A 19,786-nucleotide genomic window follows, 5' to 3' on the forward strand; every position below is an offset into this window, starting at 1 on the left:
AGTTCACGGTCCGACCGCGGGGCCAACCTGTGCAAAGGCCCGGAGGCGACCTGCCTGCTGCGTCGCAAGGGAGCTAGTGGGGCGTGGGGCACAGGCCGCCGGGGCAGAGGACCTGCTGGGGACTCAGGGAAATGTTGGGAAGATTCTCCCGAGAGATAAATCTACTCGCCCCCAGTGGCGATGGATGCCTGCGGGGCGTCGGGTCCGCGGCCGGCACCCCCTCGGAGCCCTGAGACCCGAGACCCCGGCCCCGCTTAATCCGGGCAGAGGGCGGCTGGCGCGGTGCCTGCTCGCGCCCCCAGCCCCGCCCGGCTCCACCGCCGCCGCCTTGGCCTCCGCTGGCCGCCGCGCGTGGATTCCGCTCCCGGGCCCGGCCGAGCTCGGGGCCCCTCCGTGCGCACCGTCCGCGCCACTCGGCGGCCTCCCGCGCCGCACGGGAGCCGGGGGCGCGATCCGCGGGACCCGGGTCCGCGCGCCCGCGCCACCCCCCACACCCCGCCCCGCCGCCTCCGCCCGCGCCGCCGCTGGGGGTCCAGGGGCGCGGGCGGCCGCAGCCTCGAGTAGGGGCGGGGGACTGCGGGGGGGGGGGGGGGCGCACGGGCCCGGCCGGGGCCCCGGGGGCGGCGGCGGCGGCGAGGGCGGCCGCGCTCGGAGGGGGCGGGCGGCGGGCGGGAGGAGGGGCTCCCCGCGCGGGGCAGGGGCGGAGCGAGCGGCCGCGCCGCGGAACCAAGTGAGTTGGCTCCGGAGCCCGCGCCGCCGCCGGCCCGCACCTCGGGCGCCCGCCGCCCCCGCCGCCCCCGCCGCCGCCGCCCGCGCGGGGATGCAGGATGCTGGTGGGCGCCAGGCTCCCGCGGCGGCGGCGGCAACAGCAGCAGCAGCAGCAGCAGCCCCGGCGGCGGCAGCCTCTCCTCTGGCCGATGAACGCAGACCCGCCGCCGCCGCCGCCGCCGCCCTGGGTATGGATGGTGCCCGGCGCGGCCGGGCTGCTCCGGCTGGGCGCCGGGGTCGCGCCCCCGCCCGTGCTGCTGGCCGCGGCGCAGCCCCCCGCCGCCCCGCTGCTCCCGGGGCCGCCCGGCTGGCCGGCCCCCGGCGAGCCCCTGCTGCCGCCGCTGCTGCCGCTGCCCTCTGCGCCAGACCACGCCGCCGCCGCCGCCGCCGCGCTCCACTACCCCTTGCTGCACGGGCAGGTAACGTGTCCGCGGCCCCCGGCCCCGGCCCCGGCCCCGGGGTCGCCGGCTGGGCCCCACCCCCGCCCCACCTCGCCCCACCTCGCCCCCCCCCTCCCCGGGCGCGGCCCGCGCCTGGCCCCGGGGGGCGGCCCCTGGCCCTGCGGCTCGCGCGCCCTTTCCCCGCCCCCGGTGGTCCTCGGCTTCCCGAGCCATCAGGGCGCAGCCCGGCAGCCATGCCTCGGCGACAAAGTTCATGCTTCGACGGCCCGCGCTGCCTCCCGGCAGGTCCTGCGGCCGGTGGCGCCGGGCTGCGTGGGCCGAGCGCTCCGGACCCCGCACCCCAAGGCCAAGTTGGGACCGCCCTGGCCGCAACTTTCGCCCGGGCCGGGGTCGCTGTCCAGAGCGCGGTGCGGAAGTCGCCGCCGCTGCGGCCGCGAGCCGGGGCTGACTTATCGCAGAGAAGTTAATACTTTTACAGTCTCTGCCAGACTTGAAAAGCAGGCTGGGAATCAATAGCTATTTCTGATTCTGATCTGGGTGGGTTTTTTTTTTTTTTTTTAAATAGACTCAGGACAATGCTTGAGAGAATTCAAACCAATGGAAGCCGGCAAGGAAATCCTGCCTTTAATATTGGGAAATACTACGGGCGATTTCCCCTCCCACCTTGGTCAGCCTGAGTCCACCAGATTAGCTAATGCCGTAATGCACTTTAGAAGAGTTTGGGGTCGAAAGCCTGGGATTAAAAAGAAAAAGTGACTGTGCCTTGATTAATGGTGCGACAGAGCAAGGCAGCCTGCTTTTGGCAAGACCCATTGTTTGCTATCTAACTATGCAGATGCATTTAAATCAGGGAATAACATGTATTTTATTCCAAAGATTGCCTTCATTAGCATATTCAAATGAGTGGTGTGTTAGAAAACATCATTTAATTAATTTAATTCCAATATTATCTTGTGGGCTTTTCTAAAAGATATTATTAAACTCCTCCTAATTTGCTCTTTAGACTTAATGATACATCACGTATGCGGTGCTGGATATCACATTTTGATGTGTGATGCAGTTCATATTGGGTTTTATTGAATAAAACGTTGGTAGCTTTTTCCGTGTTTTGAAGGGGTTGTTATATCAGAGTGCTACCACTAGAGGTGTATAATGTCAAGGAACTACGATTTTTTTTTTCTGTATAGAACACTGCATTTGTGTGTGTGTGTGTGTGTGTGTGTGTGTGTGTGTAAATTTAAAAAGAAAAATCCAAAACTCTTATCTTCTAAATATTTTCGTGCTACATGTTTTCTGTTAAATAACAGTATTTAGAACCAGAAGAATATTTTCCCATAACAGGAAAATTAAAAAAACGCTTTTATGATCTTAAAACAAATAGATATTGAAACGTTCCATACCACTGAGCAGTGATCTTCCTGGTTCTCCACTGATGAAGATTCAGTTATTTGGATTAGGGAGACCGTCTCCTAAATTGTCTGCCCCCTTCCAGTGTTTGCTGTTTTATTCTGTGCACTGGGATCTTTGGTTATGTGATAACCTCACTTACCTTTTCTTTGCCTTGGAATGTATTTGCATTTGTGAACCTTGGGAAACTTTGAATCTTAACCCCTTAGCTGATTTTATTTTGAAAATATTAGTTGTGTTGGCTTTTCAAATGATAAGCATAATTAATACAACATGTTGTGTTGAAAAGATTATCATAAAATACAACTCCCTGCTTGCTTATGAAAAGAATTCACGAATTGTAAGAGGAATGCCCAGCATTTCGTCTTTCCACTGTGGTTTCTCATTATCTCAAGGCAGAAACCCATTTCTTACCACAATCTTACGGTTTTGTGCTTGGAAATTCTTTCTCGGTATGGAAGAATGCAATGTTGGTGATGCGTTGTGATGATTCAAATAGGGAAACTTTTAAATTTTTAAAATTTTGTGAACATTTACAGTTTTCCTCCACTGTTGAAGGAGGGAATTTCTCTCCTAATCAAATGCATCCATTTTTAAATTCTTTTTCAGAAGCATTCCCCCCGGTGTCTTGTGGTACGACCTAGCTGATCTATTTAGGCTAATGAGCACTCCCTTCTCTTCTCTTGGCTTTCAGTGGCTGTTCGGTGGCCATTCTCCGTCCATAGGACTGACCCCTTCTTCCACTGTGGAGCTGGTGCCCATTTTCCCACATGTCTGCCCGGCCGCTCTTCCTCCTCCTGTTGGGAAAAGTTGGATAGACAAAAGGATACCTAATTGTAAGGTAAAATGCAAGCAGTTTAATTAGATAAGGGGACCTTTAATTATTACTTTGTTGGGTCTCACCACAACAGCAGAAAACACTGTGCATTTTCTGATTGTAATCTGTAGGTCTAGAGAGAAACCTTTTCAGAGTAAAATCAGTCTGTTCGAAAGCACCAGCAGAGGTGGGGGGGGGTCCTTTTGTTTTAACTTAAAAATGTGGATTCCATAGAACAATATGAGATTTCTACTTCCAATCAGAATCTACTTCTAAAAATTTTCAGTTTTTGAATCTATAACCGTTGATCGGAATCTAGCCTGAAACATATAATTTAAGTATAAATTCTGAAAGCGGGGTTTTCTTGCCGTTGTTGCTTTGAGTGTCCACCTTTCTGATGCTTCATCTTGGCTTTTGAATCCAAACCTAATGGCCACACTTTGTTTGCTCGGAAAACTGAATGCAGCTAATATGGTGGCTTGCTCTACGGCAGACTGTTGACCTCAGTGGGCTGATTCTTCAATCTGTAAGCTGGCTTCTAGGTTGAAGTGACCAAGCCAATAGTTGAAGACCAGCCCAGAAGACTTTGTCCGGAAGGTGACTGGTATCAGAGCCTCATGGATCTTTAAATTTTAGCATGATGCTTTTACAGAGTGCCCACTTACAGAATCTCCAATATTCAATCAAGGTTGGGGAAGAGAAATATTTTATAGTAGTGTTTAGCTTTTATCATGTGTCTTGTCTTAAATGTTACGCTTGCTTTATTTTTGGACAGATCTTTTTTAACAATTCCTTTGCTGTGGACTCAACATGGATATATCCTGAGGAATCAAGGTTGTTCCACGGGCACGAAAAGCCTCACTTGTTGGCGAATCAAGTGGCGATGTCTCTGTCCAGACCAGCTCCTGCCTCCAGGCCTCTTCCCGCACTGGTGCTGGCGCCTCAGCCGATACCAGGTTGGTGCCCGGTGCTCTATGTACACACACACACACATATATATATATGTGTGTGTGTGTGTATGTGTGTATATATATATAGCATATATATATACACAAATACATATGTATATATATACATACATACACATATACATTTGTATATATATACATACATACATATTTTTATACAGCAAATATATATACATATATACGTTTGCTTTAGTCATGTTAATTTTAGGTATGAAAACCATATTTGTCGTTTTAAACAAATGGTTACTTCAAGTTATAGAGTTTTTCACGAGCATGATTCCTTTTTATGAAGAAACTGAGTGTTAGGTATCCCATTTACTGCATTTTTAGACTATGGAATCTGTTTTTAAGATGAAGATTTGGTAGAGGGGATTTGCACAGAATCATATATTTCTGGCGCTCAGATTTTAGAACAGGACCACATCTTCTGCCGATAGCTCTTGGTAGGAGCGCTAATCGAACCCGTTAAACACGTGTTGCCATGCAGACTCAGGTGCGTGTAGCACGCTCCTTGATCTAGGGGCAGGGGCACATGCAGGATGTTTATGAATTTTGCCTGCACGTTGGGGGTGATATTGGGACTGGCCTGTAAAAATATACCGTTTGGAAGATGGATTTTGTTCTATCTTTGGAGTCTGGTGGCCTGAAAGAACATTTGTCCTGGAACAGACTTCCATGAAACAATTTCTGGATGAAGGATTGTATAATAACCCTATATAGCAACAGGGGAATAAAATCATCTTATGAATTTTTAAATTGATTTTTAAAATCACCTTAACGTAGATCATATTATAAAAGCAAATGTTGTCCATGCCAAGATTATCTTGCAACGCCTTCCATTATGGAATATTTTATGACTTCAGAATTACATTATCTCCCTGTAATTTCCTACCTACCAAGCTTTTCTCAATATGTGTCTCTAAAATTTAGTAATAAGGACATGTTCCCGTGGATAACGCAGTGCTGGTTTAGGAGACGTATTTATTTTCTTCTCTCTTTGCCTATCTTATGTATTCTAATTTGCTATAGATCTTGTTTAGTAATAAATCAGGAAGAACAACTCAACTATTAGTGTTTTTCACAGGCTTTAATGATTCTTGACTGAATCTTCCCTTCTGTCCTTGTAATTATGCATTACTGAGTTATTAAAATCTGAATGAGTATCATACATACATTTATAAACACTTTACGCTGAGATGATCCTGTTTCCTATTTAATTTAATGACCATAAAAGATGATCAGATAGCACGTCGTATATCAAGATTCTGTGACTTTAACTGGCTTGAGTGCTATGCTTGAATATCAGAGAGACATTTTTCAGTAGACCTAGTCCTCTTAGGAACCCCCTACTACGAATGTGTGAAACATCTAGTTGAAGAAGCTTATGGCAACTTTTCTTTCCTATGGAGATCGTTTATTGTTTGGGAAACAGATCACACTTTCTTCCAAGCATATTTGTGTTAGTTTTACCTTTGCCTTCTGGCTAATCTATCTTAAAGAACAAAAGAAAGGAATATTTCTTACTAACTTGGTGGATAATAGAATGACCATTCTGACTTGGTCTGCCGTGTGTCAAATCTCTGCTTTCATTTTTCCCCGTTTTTTTTTCTTTTTACTTATAAACCATAATAATATAGCACTTACAGTTTTGCTGTCTTCTGGGGAAATATTTGTCTGCCTTCATAGATAATTTTATAACAGTTAAATGCATGTGTTTTGAGAGGGGAGTTTCTGAACTCTGTGAAAAACTTGATGTTTTGATACATTTCAGAATTTTTAGGGATCACTATTCTGGAAAGTATGTGTTAAATGTCTTGTGTTCCAAAGAGCACATTTAGGGGTTTGTTTATATGTTACTAACTGCATAACAGAGGAACTGGGAAGGGGTGCCAGTAACTGGGAGAGGCGGGGGAGGTCAGCTCCGGGTCAACTGAAAAAATGCATCGTGCCAGGAGCACCCTAGTTAATAAGAAAATAAAACTTTATGAAACATTTTCCATGTCAAGTTGTGGATGTATAATTAAAAGTAATTATTAAAATTGCTATGAAATTTTATATCTTGTTATAAATGGATACATTTAAATATTATATTAATTTGTTATTATATAGTTATACATTTTAGATATAAAACTATATGTTGTATATTAATGTATCATCTATAAATATGTTATATAATTGATATTTTAAATTGATCGGTCTTGTTACGAATCGTTATATTCATAAGTAAATGGCCTTCCATCATAGATCTATTTTATTGATCTCTTTTCAATTAATCAAAGAAGCACTGTTAGAACTCCAAAAGAACCAGAAGAATGAGTCAGTCCCCCTCGTTTTGAACAGGCCTACCGAGGGAAGCTCATTTTCCTTTCTTGGATGCATAGCAATTTCTGCATAATAATTGTTTTTGAAGTAGTGATTTGTACGCAGTGTTGTGCTGTGTGTGGGGCACGGTCAGAGCAGACCATGAGCTCACGTGATGTGACGCTAGAATGCGGCTGTTTGAGTGAGCATGTTGTTTGCCGAACTGAATTAGAGGTTGAAACAGGTAGGGATGTTGGTGTGGGTAGGGGATCCCTGAGACTCATATTAATATCGCACCCCCCAGATATACTGTTGGTTAGGAATTGGGGTGCCTGGGGGGCTCAGTCCGTCTCAGCTCAGGTCATGATCTCACGGTTCGTGGGTTCGAGCCCCGCGTCGGGCTCTGTGCTGACAGCTGGGAGCCTGGAGCCTGCTGCGGACTCTGTGTCTCCCTCTCTCTTCCCCTCCCCGACTCGCACTCTGTCTCTGTCTCTGTCTCTCTCTCTCTCAAAAATAAACAAACATTAAAAAAATTTTTAAAAAAAGAATTAAGTGCACAGCAACAGGGTCTCATGGAACATTAGCACAACTTTGGATTTGGGTAAGTCTTCAGAAGTCTAGTAAATATTATAAAGGACTTAACTGTATTTTGATACATCCCAGTCTCCCTCATGTTGACCAGAATAGTGATGGTCCGCCACCATGTGCAGGTCTGAAAAAAAGCCCACTGACCAGTTTTAATCATGGAAGCGGATAGTTAATATCCTATTCCTGCCTTCTTTCATCAGGTAGGCTGTCACTGTGCACCCCTCCCCCCCCCCCCTCCGCCACAGGGGTGACGCCTGAGCCAGGGCCGTGCGAGGCGCCACGAGGGAGATCACGCTCCAGTGGGGCTTAGGCAAGTTGGCAGATAAAGTTACACCACACGGATCATGTATGCTGGCTGCAGGCCTTCGAGGAGATCTTAGGAGGGGGATTGTCAGGAAAGACCCCCAGGAGGGTGATGCCACCGGAAACACACAAGCAAGACGTGGCAGAACTTTAGCGGGGCAGGAAGAGGGGAATGGGATTCCAGAGAAAGGGAGTGGAATGTCCCAAGACACAAACACATGGGAAATGTTGCATCCGGTCATTATAAGCAGCTGGGTGTGGCGACACCACAGAGGCAGGTAGGGGGAGAAGGGATGGGCGGTAAGTGGGCTTGGATCTGGGATCAACAGACGGGCCCCATCATCCCTCTGGTTCTGTTGTGAGGAAGCCGCCGATCTTCACACAGTGCTGCGGAATTTTCCATCCTTCCTTGGCTGACGACCCGTGGTCCCTTCAGCACAGTGAAGCAGAACAGACACAGAGAAGACAGAGAGTTTTCTCACTGAAAAGTAAATCCCAGCGTTTAAAAATATGCAAAGTTACAGCTGTACTAGAAACTTAAGTCTCTGATGAATAATTTAGCGGCTTTTTAAGGAATTATCCCTAATTAAAGTGTGAATGGGTTGCACTGAGAAACGAGCCAGGACTCACTCACTCCCAGACATCAGAAAGTGATTCAGGGCAGGACTGCTGGGGAGGAGAGGCGGCTTGCCACCAGCATGGCCTCCCTCCCTTGGGAAAATCCCCCAACAACGCCTGGTCAGAGATGACCAGGGAGAGAGGGAGAGAAAATGGGAGCTGAACTCAGAGTGCGGAACTCTGCTTCATGAAAGGCTTATTTACTTACCAGATGAGGAAGAGAAACAAACCTAGGAAAAGGCTCTTGCACAGGAACTTGTAAATATGTTGGGTAAATCAACTTTTGGTTTACCTCAGTAGGAAAAAAAAAAGTTTTATGAAAAAAGCAGCGAAAGATGAGATCGAAAGGGAGCTGGTCAAGGTGCAAAGTCGTGGGGAAGATAGTTTGAAGAGATGAGGCGATAATACAGGGAAATTTTGAACTCTGGCCATTAAAATCAATAAAGAGAAGAACCAATTCTGGACGTAATGACAGATGACAGCACAGGAAAAGTCTCGAGCGTATGTATCTGGGACAACAAAAAAGATGAGAATAGCTAGAGAGAGTGATGTGTAAAATAGAAAGCAAACGGCACGTCTATTTTTATTTGACCTCCATAGGAAACGGAGTGCGGCTCAAGTATTACACGTGGCCGGGCCGGCTATCTTTCTCGCTATTTCCTGGTAAATTTTATGCATGGTAGGGGCACCACTTAACACAGGAGTGGACACAGCTTCACATCATCCTACAGTATTAGATGCGATTGGTTGTTGGGGAAGCTTTAGAGAATCATGAGCAAAAAGTTTGTGATTGAAGAAACGTGTGTCCAACGGGAAAGTCATATGCGTAAGCAGGGAAAAGATGTTCTCGAATAAGCCACGATGAGCTTTGTCGCAGCAAGTTTTCACCTCAAGTTCGACTTTGTCGGAAGTGAATCCTGCCTCTGTCCTACCTGGACAACTGTTCCACGGCACGGCTCCCTCTTTCCTGTCAGTGTTGCCTCGTCGTTTGTTTTAAGCTCAGGTTAATCATTTAAAGGCACAGCCTCTGCCTTTGCCTTTTAGAGATGTAGCTCAGCATATTTAGAGTTGATTTCCTATTTTTATATTTCTTCTGCCATATTATTGTATCCTGTTTCTAATGGTATTTTGTGATTCCTTTTTTAAAATAATTTTTTAAGTTTTTATTTTAATTTTAGTTAGTTAACATACGGTGTTAAGTGATATTAGTTTCAGGGGTACAATGTAGTGGTCCAGCATTTCCATACATCACCCGGTGCTCATCAGGACAAGTGCACTCCTTAATCCCCATCAGCCACTTCACCCGTCTTCCTACCCTCTTCCTCTCTGGTAACCATCAGTTTGTTCTCTGTAATTCCTTTCTTTTACTCTCTTTTTACTCTTTTGCTATACTATTTGTGTTTTGATTTTGTTCACGTGTGTTTTATATGGTGATTCAGAATGTGTCAATACTGATCCTCTCTTCTCAAGCAATTACCAGTAAGATTTTGAAAGGCAGACTTGATCCTCTGTTTCCTCTGATTTCCAAACCATGACAGCACTATCTACTTCAGAATTCTTCTATAGAATATGAGAAGTTTGGGAAAATTTTGTCGTAAAAATGTATAGTCTCTCTTTAATAAATCTTCTACTAACTGAGAAATTAATCTAAGGCAAGAACCAAGAGTGGGATTAGTTAGGCTTCAAAATATCTTTAACTATCAACCATCTGTCAATCGTACAGAATACTTGTTAATTTGGTTACAGGAACGAGTGAAAAAGTCCAAGCAATATTCTTCCTAGAGAAGGAATTACAATAATAATAGTGATTTGAATAGACTACCTCAAATTGTGTTGTCTGTAACTAGGGAGACAAGAAATGAGAGATGTGAGTACGAAGGTACAAACTCTTTTAAAATCCCTCAACTTTGTTAAAAGCAGCAGAAACACTAGAAAACTCTCATACTTGAAGCCCAGATAACGTTATCTGCATCTGAGACTGGACCAGGGCTCCTGCCCAGCCTAGCACAGATGAGTGAGGGTCACAGCCGTCTGCCACTTACCAGGGTAAGACCTGGAGAGGGACCCTTCTTCTGTGGGGCAGGAATATGAGGATGGCTGAAAATTGAGGGGGGGGGGTGCTCAGATATTAGGAAAGTCTGTCAGATACCCCAGAGCTTATCCTCAGCAAAAGGCATCGTTAAAGGGCTTCGAAGCCTATGGGACACTGAAGGCAACTGCGGCAACAAAATCCAAATCCAGGTCAACCCCCGAATATGCTGACGTACCTCATTCACTAGCAGCTTCACAGAAGAAAGGGCGTGCCCACTTCTAGGAGTAAATCCTATTTGCCACACTCTCGGTTTTCTATCCACGATGTGTGGCATTCAATTAAAAAGTCACAACACACACAAACAAAGCAAGAGATGCTAAACTATCATCAAGAGATAAAGCAAGCGACAGAACCAGGTCCTCAGATGCCACAGATGTTGGCGCTTTCAGACGGGGACTTTGAATTACTGCGATTCATATCGTCATGCGTTTGTGGAAAAGGAGGACATGAACAGATGGAGAATTTCATCACAGATATGGAAAATAAAAACAACAACCTGAAATACTAGGGAAAAAAAGCATATTATAAGAAATGAAGACTACTTTGGAGGGTTCATGAATAGATATGATTGCGTCCGAGGAAAGAATGAGCCAATGTATAGACACATCGATGGAAATTACTGAAATGGCAGCGCAAAGAGAAAACGAGTGAAATGATAGAGGTTTGACATTATAACAAATGGTTTAACACATGTATTCACTGAACTCTGAGGAGGAGGAGAGAAATCATGGCAAAAAACAAAAAATTATTTGAAGAAATAATGACCAAACATGATTTTAAAAATTAGGGAAATTGTCAAAGCATGGCTCCAAGAGACTCAGCAAACTCCACGACTGAAAACTAGACAAATCACTTTAAAACTTCTGATTCAAAGATTAAAATCAAATCTTGAAGACAAATAAAGAAAAAAGGCACATTACACAGAAACAAAGATTAAAATTGTAGTCTTACTGTCAGGACCTATATAAGCCAGAAGGCACAAAATGACATCGGAAAAGGACCAAGATAAAAAATCTCTTCTCAAGGGGCACCTGGGTGGCTCAGTTGGCTAAGTGTCCAACTCCTGGCTTCAGCCCAGGTCATGATCTCACAGTTTGTGAGTTCAAACCGTGACTTGGGCTGTGTGCTGGCAGCACGGAGCCTGCTTGGGATTCTCTCTCTCTCTCTGCCCTTCCCGTGCTGGTGCTCTCTCTCTCTCTCAAAATAAATAAATAAAATGTAAAATATCTCTCTTCAAGACCTTTTTACCAAGATAAAACAGTTCTCAAAAAGAAGGTGAAATAAATATTTTCCCAAACAAACTAAAGCTGAAGAGAATTCATCGTCAGTAAACCTGTAGTTCAAGAAATATAAAGAAGCATATAGAGCAGAAGTAATATAATAGAGGGAGAAGCTAGCATGTGCAAAAAGAAATAAGAATCCTAGAGATTAAATACAGTAAGGTAACATATATTTTCCTTCTTCTTAATTGCTCTTAATTGCTAACTGTGTAAAGGATGAGCAGTAGTGATATAATATACGTAGATGGCATATATAAAATCAACAAAAATGTCGGCGATCACAAAGAAGGGAAGGGAGAAATTGGAAGTGTAGAGCTGTACGTCTATTACACCACACATCAAGGGTTATATTATTATTTGAAGGCAAACTCTGGTGAAGTAAATGCATATTATAAAGCATGAAGGGAGCACTCACAAATTATTTAAAAGGTTGTAACTAATAAAACAATAGTGGAGATAAAATCAGAATCATAACAACACAAAAGCAGGCAGAGATAGGAAGAAAAGGATCAAAGTACAGATGGAACAAATGTTAAAAAAAAATAGTAACTACAACGTGGTAGGTTTAAGTACAAAAGTATCAGCTCCCAAATTGAAAGGCAGTATTCATCCTCAAGTACGTGATGTCCATAAGGAAGTCATTTTAAAAATAAACATATAGAGTAGGGGCGCCTGGGTGGCGCAGTCGGTTAAGCGTCCGACTTCAGCCAGGTCACGATCTCGCGGTCCGTGAGTTCGAGCCCCGCGTCGGGCTCTGGGCTGATGGCTCAGAGCCTGGAGCCTGTTTCCGATTCTGTGTCTCCCTCTCTCTCTGCCCCTCCCCCGTTCATGCTCTGTCTCTCTCTGTCCCAAAAATAAATAAACGTTGAAAAAAAAAATTAAAAAAAAAATAAACATATAGAGTAGATAAAAGTGAGACTATAGGAAATACACAGCATGCAAGTACCAATCAGAAGAAGGCTGGCATGCCTGCATTAATATTAGGCCGATTGGAATTCAGAGCAGGAAGTATTACCAGGGATGAAAAAGGACATTATGTAACTAATAAAACATACTTAAAAACATACCAAGAAGGCATGACAATTCTAAACGTGTCTCCATGTGGGGCGCCTGGGGGGCTCAGTCGGTTGAACATCCGACTTTGGCTCAGGCCATGATCTCATGGTTTATGGGTTCAAGCCCCATGTTAGGCTCTGTGCTGACAGCCCGGAGCCTGCTTCAAATTCTGTGTCTCGCCCTCTCTCTGCCCCTTCCTTGCTCCCATTCTGTCTCTCTCCGAAAAATAAACAAATATTAAATGCGCCTGCGTCCAGTGAGAGAACATCAGCATACGTGAAACAAGGATGGACTGAACAAAGAAGTAGACCAATAGTAGCTGGAGACTGCGGCACTCATCTCTCAGGAATTCATGGAGTGAGAAGGCGAAATATCAGTACAGACGTAGAGACCTTACACAGGACCGTCCACCAGTTTGATCAAATCGACGTTTATGGAACACTCTGCTTAACAAGATCAGCGTGCATAGTTTTTGTGTGATTCACCAATATAAATCATATTCCTGACCAGAAAACACGTCAACAAATCTTAAATAGTTAAAGATTTATATCATCTGTTCTCTTGCCACAATATGATTAATTTAGAAATCAGTAGCAGGGAAAAAAAAAAAGTCCAGAAAATTTCCAGGTATCTGGAAATTAAACGAAAAACTGTCAGGTGCTGTATAGCTGAAAGAGGAAGTGATGGAGAAAATTTAAAAATATTTAGAATTGAATGTAAATGAAAGTCAATTTTAAAAATTCTTGTGGGACATAGCTAAAGCAGAGTATGGACAGAAATTTATTGCATTAAAATGCCTATATTAAAAAAAGAAATTCTCAAGAACATATTAGCAAATTGAACTCAACACATTAAAAGGAGCATACGCCATGATGAGGTGGGATCCATCCTGGGATGTGGGGATGGTTCAACACCTGCAAATCAATAAATGTGCATCACATTAAGAGACTGACAGATGAAAATCATATACTCCTCCTAATAGATGCAGAAAAAGCATTTGATAAAATACGATATCCTTTCATGATTAAAAAAAAAAAAAACCCTCAACAAACTGAGTACAGAAGGAACATACCTCAACATAATAAAGGCCTATGTGACCAGCCCTCGGGTGTCATTGTACTCAACAGTGAAAGGTTGAAAGTTTTTTCTTTAAGATCAGAAACAGGACAAAGATGTCCATTGTCACCACTCTTATTCAACGTCGTACTGGAAGTCCTAGCTAGAGCAATCAGGCCAAGAAAGAGATAAATAGCATCCAAAACAGAAAGAAAGGTGTAAAATTATCTTTATATGCAGATGATATAATCTTATATGGAGAAAATCCCAAAGGGTAAGCCAAAACTCTGTTGGAACTAATCAAATTCAGTAGACTTGCAAGACACAAAATCAACATACAGAAAGCAGTTTCCTTTCTATTTCACTACTTCTATTTTCTATTTCACAGAAATATCTGAAAAAGAAATAAAACAATCCTATTCACAATAGCATTAAAACCCATAAAATAGTTAGAAATAAATTTAACCAAAGAAGTGAAAGATCTGTGCTATGGAAACCACAGGACTTTGACAAAACAAATTGCAGAAGACACACACACACACACACACAAAGAAAAAAAAAAACATCGTCTGTGTTCATGGATCAGAATAATTCATATTGTTAAAATGTCCATATTACCCAAAGCCACATATATAGATTCAATGCAATTCCTATTAAAATTCCAATGGCATTTTTCACAGAAATGGAAAAAAATCCTAAAATATTTATGGAACCACAAAAGACCCTGAACAGCCGAAGCAATCCTGAGAAAAAAGAACAAAGCCAGAGGCATCACATGCCCTGATGCCAAACTATAATGCAAAGCTACGGCGACCAAAACAGCATGACATTACCAAAGAGCCCAGAAGTGAACCCCTACATATGTGTGAAACTACTATTTGACAAGGGAGCCAAGAATATTCAATGAGGAAAGGATAGTCTCTTCTGTAAATGGTGCTGGGGAATTGGGTGACCACAAGCAGAAAAATGAAACTTCATAATATATAAATGTTGAATTACTATGTCATTCACCTGAAACTATTATAATGTGGTAGGTCAGCTATACTTCAATTAAAAAGGCAAATTTAGACCCCTATCCTACACACTCACAAAAATTAAAGACTTAAACGTAAGACCTGAAACTGTAAGACTCCTAGGAGAAAACAAAGAAAAAACTCCCTGATGTTGCTCTTGGCAACAAGGTTTTGGGTACGACACCAAAAGCACAAGCAACAAAAGCAAAAATGCAAAGGTGGGACGACATCAAACCTAAAAGCTTCTGCACAGCCGAAGAAACAATCGAGAAGATGAAAGAACAAGTTATGGAATGGGGGGAAGTATTTGCAAACCACGCATCTGTCAGGGGCTAATGTTCAAAATATATAAAGGACTCCTACAACTCAGTAACAACAGAGCACACGATCCAGTTAAAAAATGGGCAGAAGAACTAAATAGATGCTTCTCCAAAGAAGACGTCCAGATGGCCAACAGGTACATGAGAAGATGCTCAACATCCCTCATCATCAGGGAAATGCAAATCAAAACCACAGTGAGACACCACCTCACACCTCTCAGAATGGCTGCTGTCGGAAAGACAAGAGATAAGTATTGGTGGCGGTATGGGAAAAGGAAACACTTTTGCACTGTTGCTGGGGATGTAAATTGGTGCAGCCACTGTGGAAAACAATATGGAGGTACCCCCCCCCAAATGAAAAATAGAACTTTCCTATGATCCAGCAATCCCACTTCTTGGTATATATTCCATGAATTGAAATCAGGATCTTGAGGAGACACCTGCACTCCCATGTTTATTGCAGAATTATTCACGGCAGCCAAGGTATGGAAGCGATCTCAGTGTCTGTCTGTGGATTAATTGATAAAGGATAAAAAAGATGCGGTACATACACTTAATGGAATGTTACTCAGCCACGAGGAAGAAAGAGGTTCTGCTGTTTGTGACACCACAGATGGACCTTGAGGCTGTCGTGCTAGATAAGTCAGGCAGAGAAAGACAAATACTGCGTGATTTCACTTCCCAGCACAATCTAAAAAAGCCAAACTCACGGAAACAGAGAGGAGATGGGGGATCACCAGGGCAGATGTTGGTCAAAATGCACGAACTTGCAGTTAGAAGACAAATACATTCAGGGGATCCGAGGCGCAGCTTGGCGTTGATACTCAACAACACTGTGTTTATACACTTTGAAGTTGCTGGGAGACTAGATCTTAAATGTTCTTACCAAAAACAGAGAAACAAAGAAAACCAGAAGAAAGTTCTGAAATCAATGATCAAAGCTTCCACCTTAAGAAACCAGAAAAGAGAGAGAGCTAATTAGCCAGAAACAAGCAGAAAGAAGGAAATACTATTGACAAGAGCAGAAATCAAAGAAACTAGAAACAGAAGAATATAAAGAAAATCAATGAAACCAATGACTTTATTTATGTGTTTGTTTATAGAATGGTCAATACAACTGAAAACCCCCTGGCTATAGAGAATAATTAAAAAAAGAGAGACAACACAGATTGTTGACGTCAGGAATCAGAAGAGGGACATCACTATGGGTCTTAACATAAAAATGAAACAGAAAAGTATTATAAACTACGTCATGATGATAAGCTCAACAGTTTAGATCAAGGAGACAAATTTGTTGTGAGTCACAAGCTACCCGTGCTCACTCGAGAAATGAAAAACATGAATGGCGCTGTGTCTATTAACAATATTGAATTTGTAAAGTCAATCCTTCCAACAGCGAACACTCCAGACCCAGACAGCTTCAGTATAGTTCTACCCAATATTTGAAGAAAATGATACTAAATTTAAGTAAACTTGTTTGGAAATAAAAGCAGGAATAACGTTTCTCAATTTTAATTAATTAATTAGCTAATTAATTAAATGTACGTATGCATATGTTTCTTTTTGAGTTCAGCATTCCTCTGATACAGAACTCGAATAGTGCAAAGAGAGACAGTTACACACCAATATACTTCATAAACAGAGATACAAATATCCTCAACATGATATTAGCTAATATGTAAAACTGCTAATACATCATGACCAAGCAGGGCTTCTTCTAGGAAATCAATGCCGGTTCAACATTAGCAAATCAATGTTATTTACTTTACCAAAAGGATAGAGAAAAAAAAGCAATATGACCATTTCAACGGATGCAGAAAATACATTTGTCAAATTCAGCATCTCTTCAGATTAAGAAAAATAAAAACAACAAACAAACCTTGAAGTCAACTAGGAATTACAGGGAGCTTCCTCAGACGAAGAAAGGACATCTTTTAAAGAGTCACAGCTACGGGGCACCTGGGTGGCGCAGTCGGTTAAGCGTCCGACTTCAGCCAGGTCACGATCTCGCGGTCCGTGAGTTCGAGCCCCGCGTCGGGCTCTGGGCTGATGGCTCGGAGCCTGGAGCCTGTTTCCGATTCTGTGTCTCCCTCTCTCTCTGCCCCTCCCCCGTTCATGCTCTGTCTCTCTCTGTCCCAAAAATAAACAAACGTGGAAAAAAAAATTTAAAAAAAAAAGAGTCACAGCTAATATTATATTTACAATATAATATTATATTAGTGAATTCCTGATGCTTTTTCTCAAGGCAAGGATTTATGCTCTCCGTACTCCCATGCAAAATTTTACTAGAAGTCCTAACCAATGCAAGAATACAAAAAAAGAAAAGAAAAGAAAAGCATACAGTCAAAATGCAAAAATATATAGACAAAATGATTGCATATAGACCATCTCAAAGAGTTTACCAAATGCCACTAGTTCTCATAAGTGAAGTTAGCAAGTTGCAGGACACAAGGTTAGTGTGAAAATCCACTTGTGTTCCTGTATTACTATTGATGAACAATTGGAAATTAAAATAAAATAGCAGTAGCATTAAAACACCAAAAACAGGTTAACCTACTAAAATATATGCCCTGAAAACTACAGAACATTGATGGGGGAAATCAAAGACATTGATAAGTGGAGAGATGTTTTGCATTAATGGGCTGGAAGACTTAATAATGGTAACATATCAGTTGTCTCCAAATTGATCTATAAACTCCACGTAATCCTGACAAAACGCCAGGTCCTTGAAATTGACAAGCTGAGTCTATCTGGAAAGCTGAAGAAAGGGGGACGGCCACAGCAGTTTGGAAAACATTGCGGAGGAATCGTGCATAACTGATTTGAACGTTCACGATAAAGCTGCAGGAATGAAGAAGAAGCATAGGAACAGAGATCGACAGAACGTAGCAAGAGACCTTCCAGAAACAGGCACACACGGGTAGGGTTAATTTAGTTTTGACAAAGGTGCAAAGGCATTCAGTACAGAAAACTTGCCTTTTGCAATAAACAGTTTAGGAACAATTGAACATTCATCTTTGAAATAAACAAACAAACAAACCCTAACCAATACTTTGTATCATATACAAAAATTAACTCAAAATAGATTACAGACTTGATTATAAAAGCCAAACCCCTAGAACTTCTGAAAGGAAACATAAAAGTAAAAGTTTTAACCTTGAATTAGGCAAAGATGGCTTAGATAGAACACCAGAAGCCCTAACCATACAAGAAAATGTATCAATAAATTGTTCTTCATCGACATCAAATGTTGTGCTTTGAAAGGACTTTTAATGGAATGAAAAGAAAAGCCACAGACTGGGAGAAGATATTTGCAAAACATATTATCTGATAAAGAATTGATATCCAGAAAACACAAAGGACTCTTGTAAGTTAATAATAAGAAAGCAAACAACCCAACAAAAATAGGCAAAATATGTGACGAGCCACATCACCAACAAAGATACATGGATGGCAGCTGTGCACATGAAAGTATGTTCAACGTCTTCTATCATTAGGGAAATACCAATGAAAAACCATAACGAGGCGCCCCTTTGTATCAGGACGGCTGTGATTTAGACGATACACTGGCAGCCCCTCGCACCTGTGAAGGTGGGGACCAGCTGAAACTTTCCCAACTTGCTGGTGGGAGTTCGACACGGGAGGGTCACCTGGGAAATCAGTTTGGCAGGGTCTCATATTCCCCGTGATGTCATTGCTAGGTGTTCACCCAAGAAAAACAGGCGTGTCCACACAAAAACCTAGACACGAGTGTTTGTACTGGCTTTCTTGGTGAGTGACAGACTTGGGGGCAATCCGAATACCCGTCGACTGTTGAATGGACTGACGAACTTGGGCGCGTCCAAACAAGGGGCCCTGATGGGAACAGCGAGGAAGGGACCCCTGGTACGCTCAGCGATGACACTGAATCCCAAAGACATTGTGCTAAGTGAGAGTCCAGAATCAAATGTGTGTTGCATACGATTACGTTTTTGTGACATGCCATGGACAGCAAAGCTGTAAGACCAAAACCAGATCAGTGGTTCCCAGGGACTGATTGGGGTGGCAGGAAGGTATTGACCGTAAGGGGCAGAGGGCATGTTGTGGGGTGTGGACAGGTAGCAGACTGTGAGGGTGGCTGCATGACTGCAGTTGTGGACATTCAGAGAGCTCTACTCCTAGAAAGAGCGAATGCTGCTACACCTAAGTTATGTCTGAAGGCGCCCAACTTTTTTTTGCTTTTAAACAGAGTCATAACAGACGTACCCAGGAAAATATGGAAACTTTGTCTGACCTTGGTTGGAACAAACCAAACAAAAAAATTGTAAGACAACTGGAGGAATCTGAACAATAAGTGTTTAATGATTCTAAGGAATTATCGTTAATGTTTTTATTTTTATTTATTTTTATTTTTGAGAGAGAGAGACAGAGTGTGAGCAGGGGAGGGGCAGAGAGAGAGAGAGAGGGAGACCCAGAATCCGAAGCAGGCTCCAGGCTCCGAGCTGTCAGCCCAGAGCCCGACGCGGGGCTCGAACTCACGAACGGCGAGATCGTGACCGGAGCCAAAGTCGGGCACGCTTAACGACTGAGCCACCCAGGTGCCCCTAGGGGATTATTGTTAATTTGGTAATTTGTAGGTGTGATAAGAGTTCCATGCTTATGCTTTTAAAAAGAACCTTCTAATTGAGAGATACCTGTTACACCATGTGGGCGGAGCTGAAGCCAGTCACGGGTTTACCAGATCAGAATCCGGGTGTGGGGCTGGGGTGGCTGGGGTGTGAGCGTGGACAGGTCTAAAGCCTGCCGTGAGCTGACACTT

At 43.3% G+C, this 19,786-nt stretch overlaps 2 protein-coding genes across 2 annotated transcripts in view; one reads left to right on the plus strand and one right to left on the minus strand.

Moving 5' to 3' along the window:
• Positions 1–254: 254 nt before the first annotated feature.
• LOC116738386 (translation initiation factor IF-2-like) lies at positions 255–1,382 on the minus strand. Its single transcript, XM_032595297.1, has one exon. The coding sequence runs from the start codon at positions 1,380–1,382 to the stop codon at positions 255–257; it is 1,128 nt and encodes a 375-aa protein (XP_032451188.1).
• A 20-nt stretch (positions 1,383–1,402) lies between these two features.
• Positions 1,403–19,786, plus strand: part of TCERG1L (transcription elongation regulator 1 like) — a 197,107-nt gene continuing 178,723 nt past the window's right edge. The window contains exons 1-3 of the mRNA XM_032595298.1: positions 1,403–1,576; positions 3,271–3,417; positions 4,169–4,349. Coding sequence (XP_032451189.1) covers positions 1,403–1,576; positions 3,271–3,417; positions 4,169–4,349 — 502 coding nt within the window. The remainder of the gene's footprint in view (positions 1,577–3,270; positions 3,418–4,168; positions 4,350–19,786) is intronic.

The sequence above is a fragment of the Lynx canadensis genome, chromosome D2, assembly GCF_007474595.2.
Source record: "Lynx canadensis isolate LIC74 chromosome D2, mLynCan4.pri.v2, whole genome shotgun sequence".
In the NCBI taxonomy this organism is placed as follows: Eukaryota; Metazoa; Chordata; class Mammalia; order Carnivora; family Felidae; genus Lynx; species Lynx canadensis.

Excerpts from the sequence above, each read along its gene's own strand:
- LOC116738386 (XM_032595297.1), bottom strand. The coding sequence starts at position 1,382 with ATGGCTCGGGAAGCCGAGGACCACCGGGGGCGGGGAAAGGGCGCGCGA.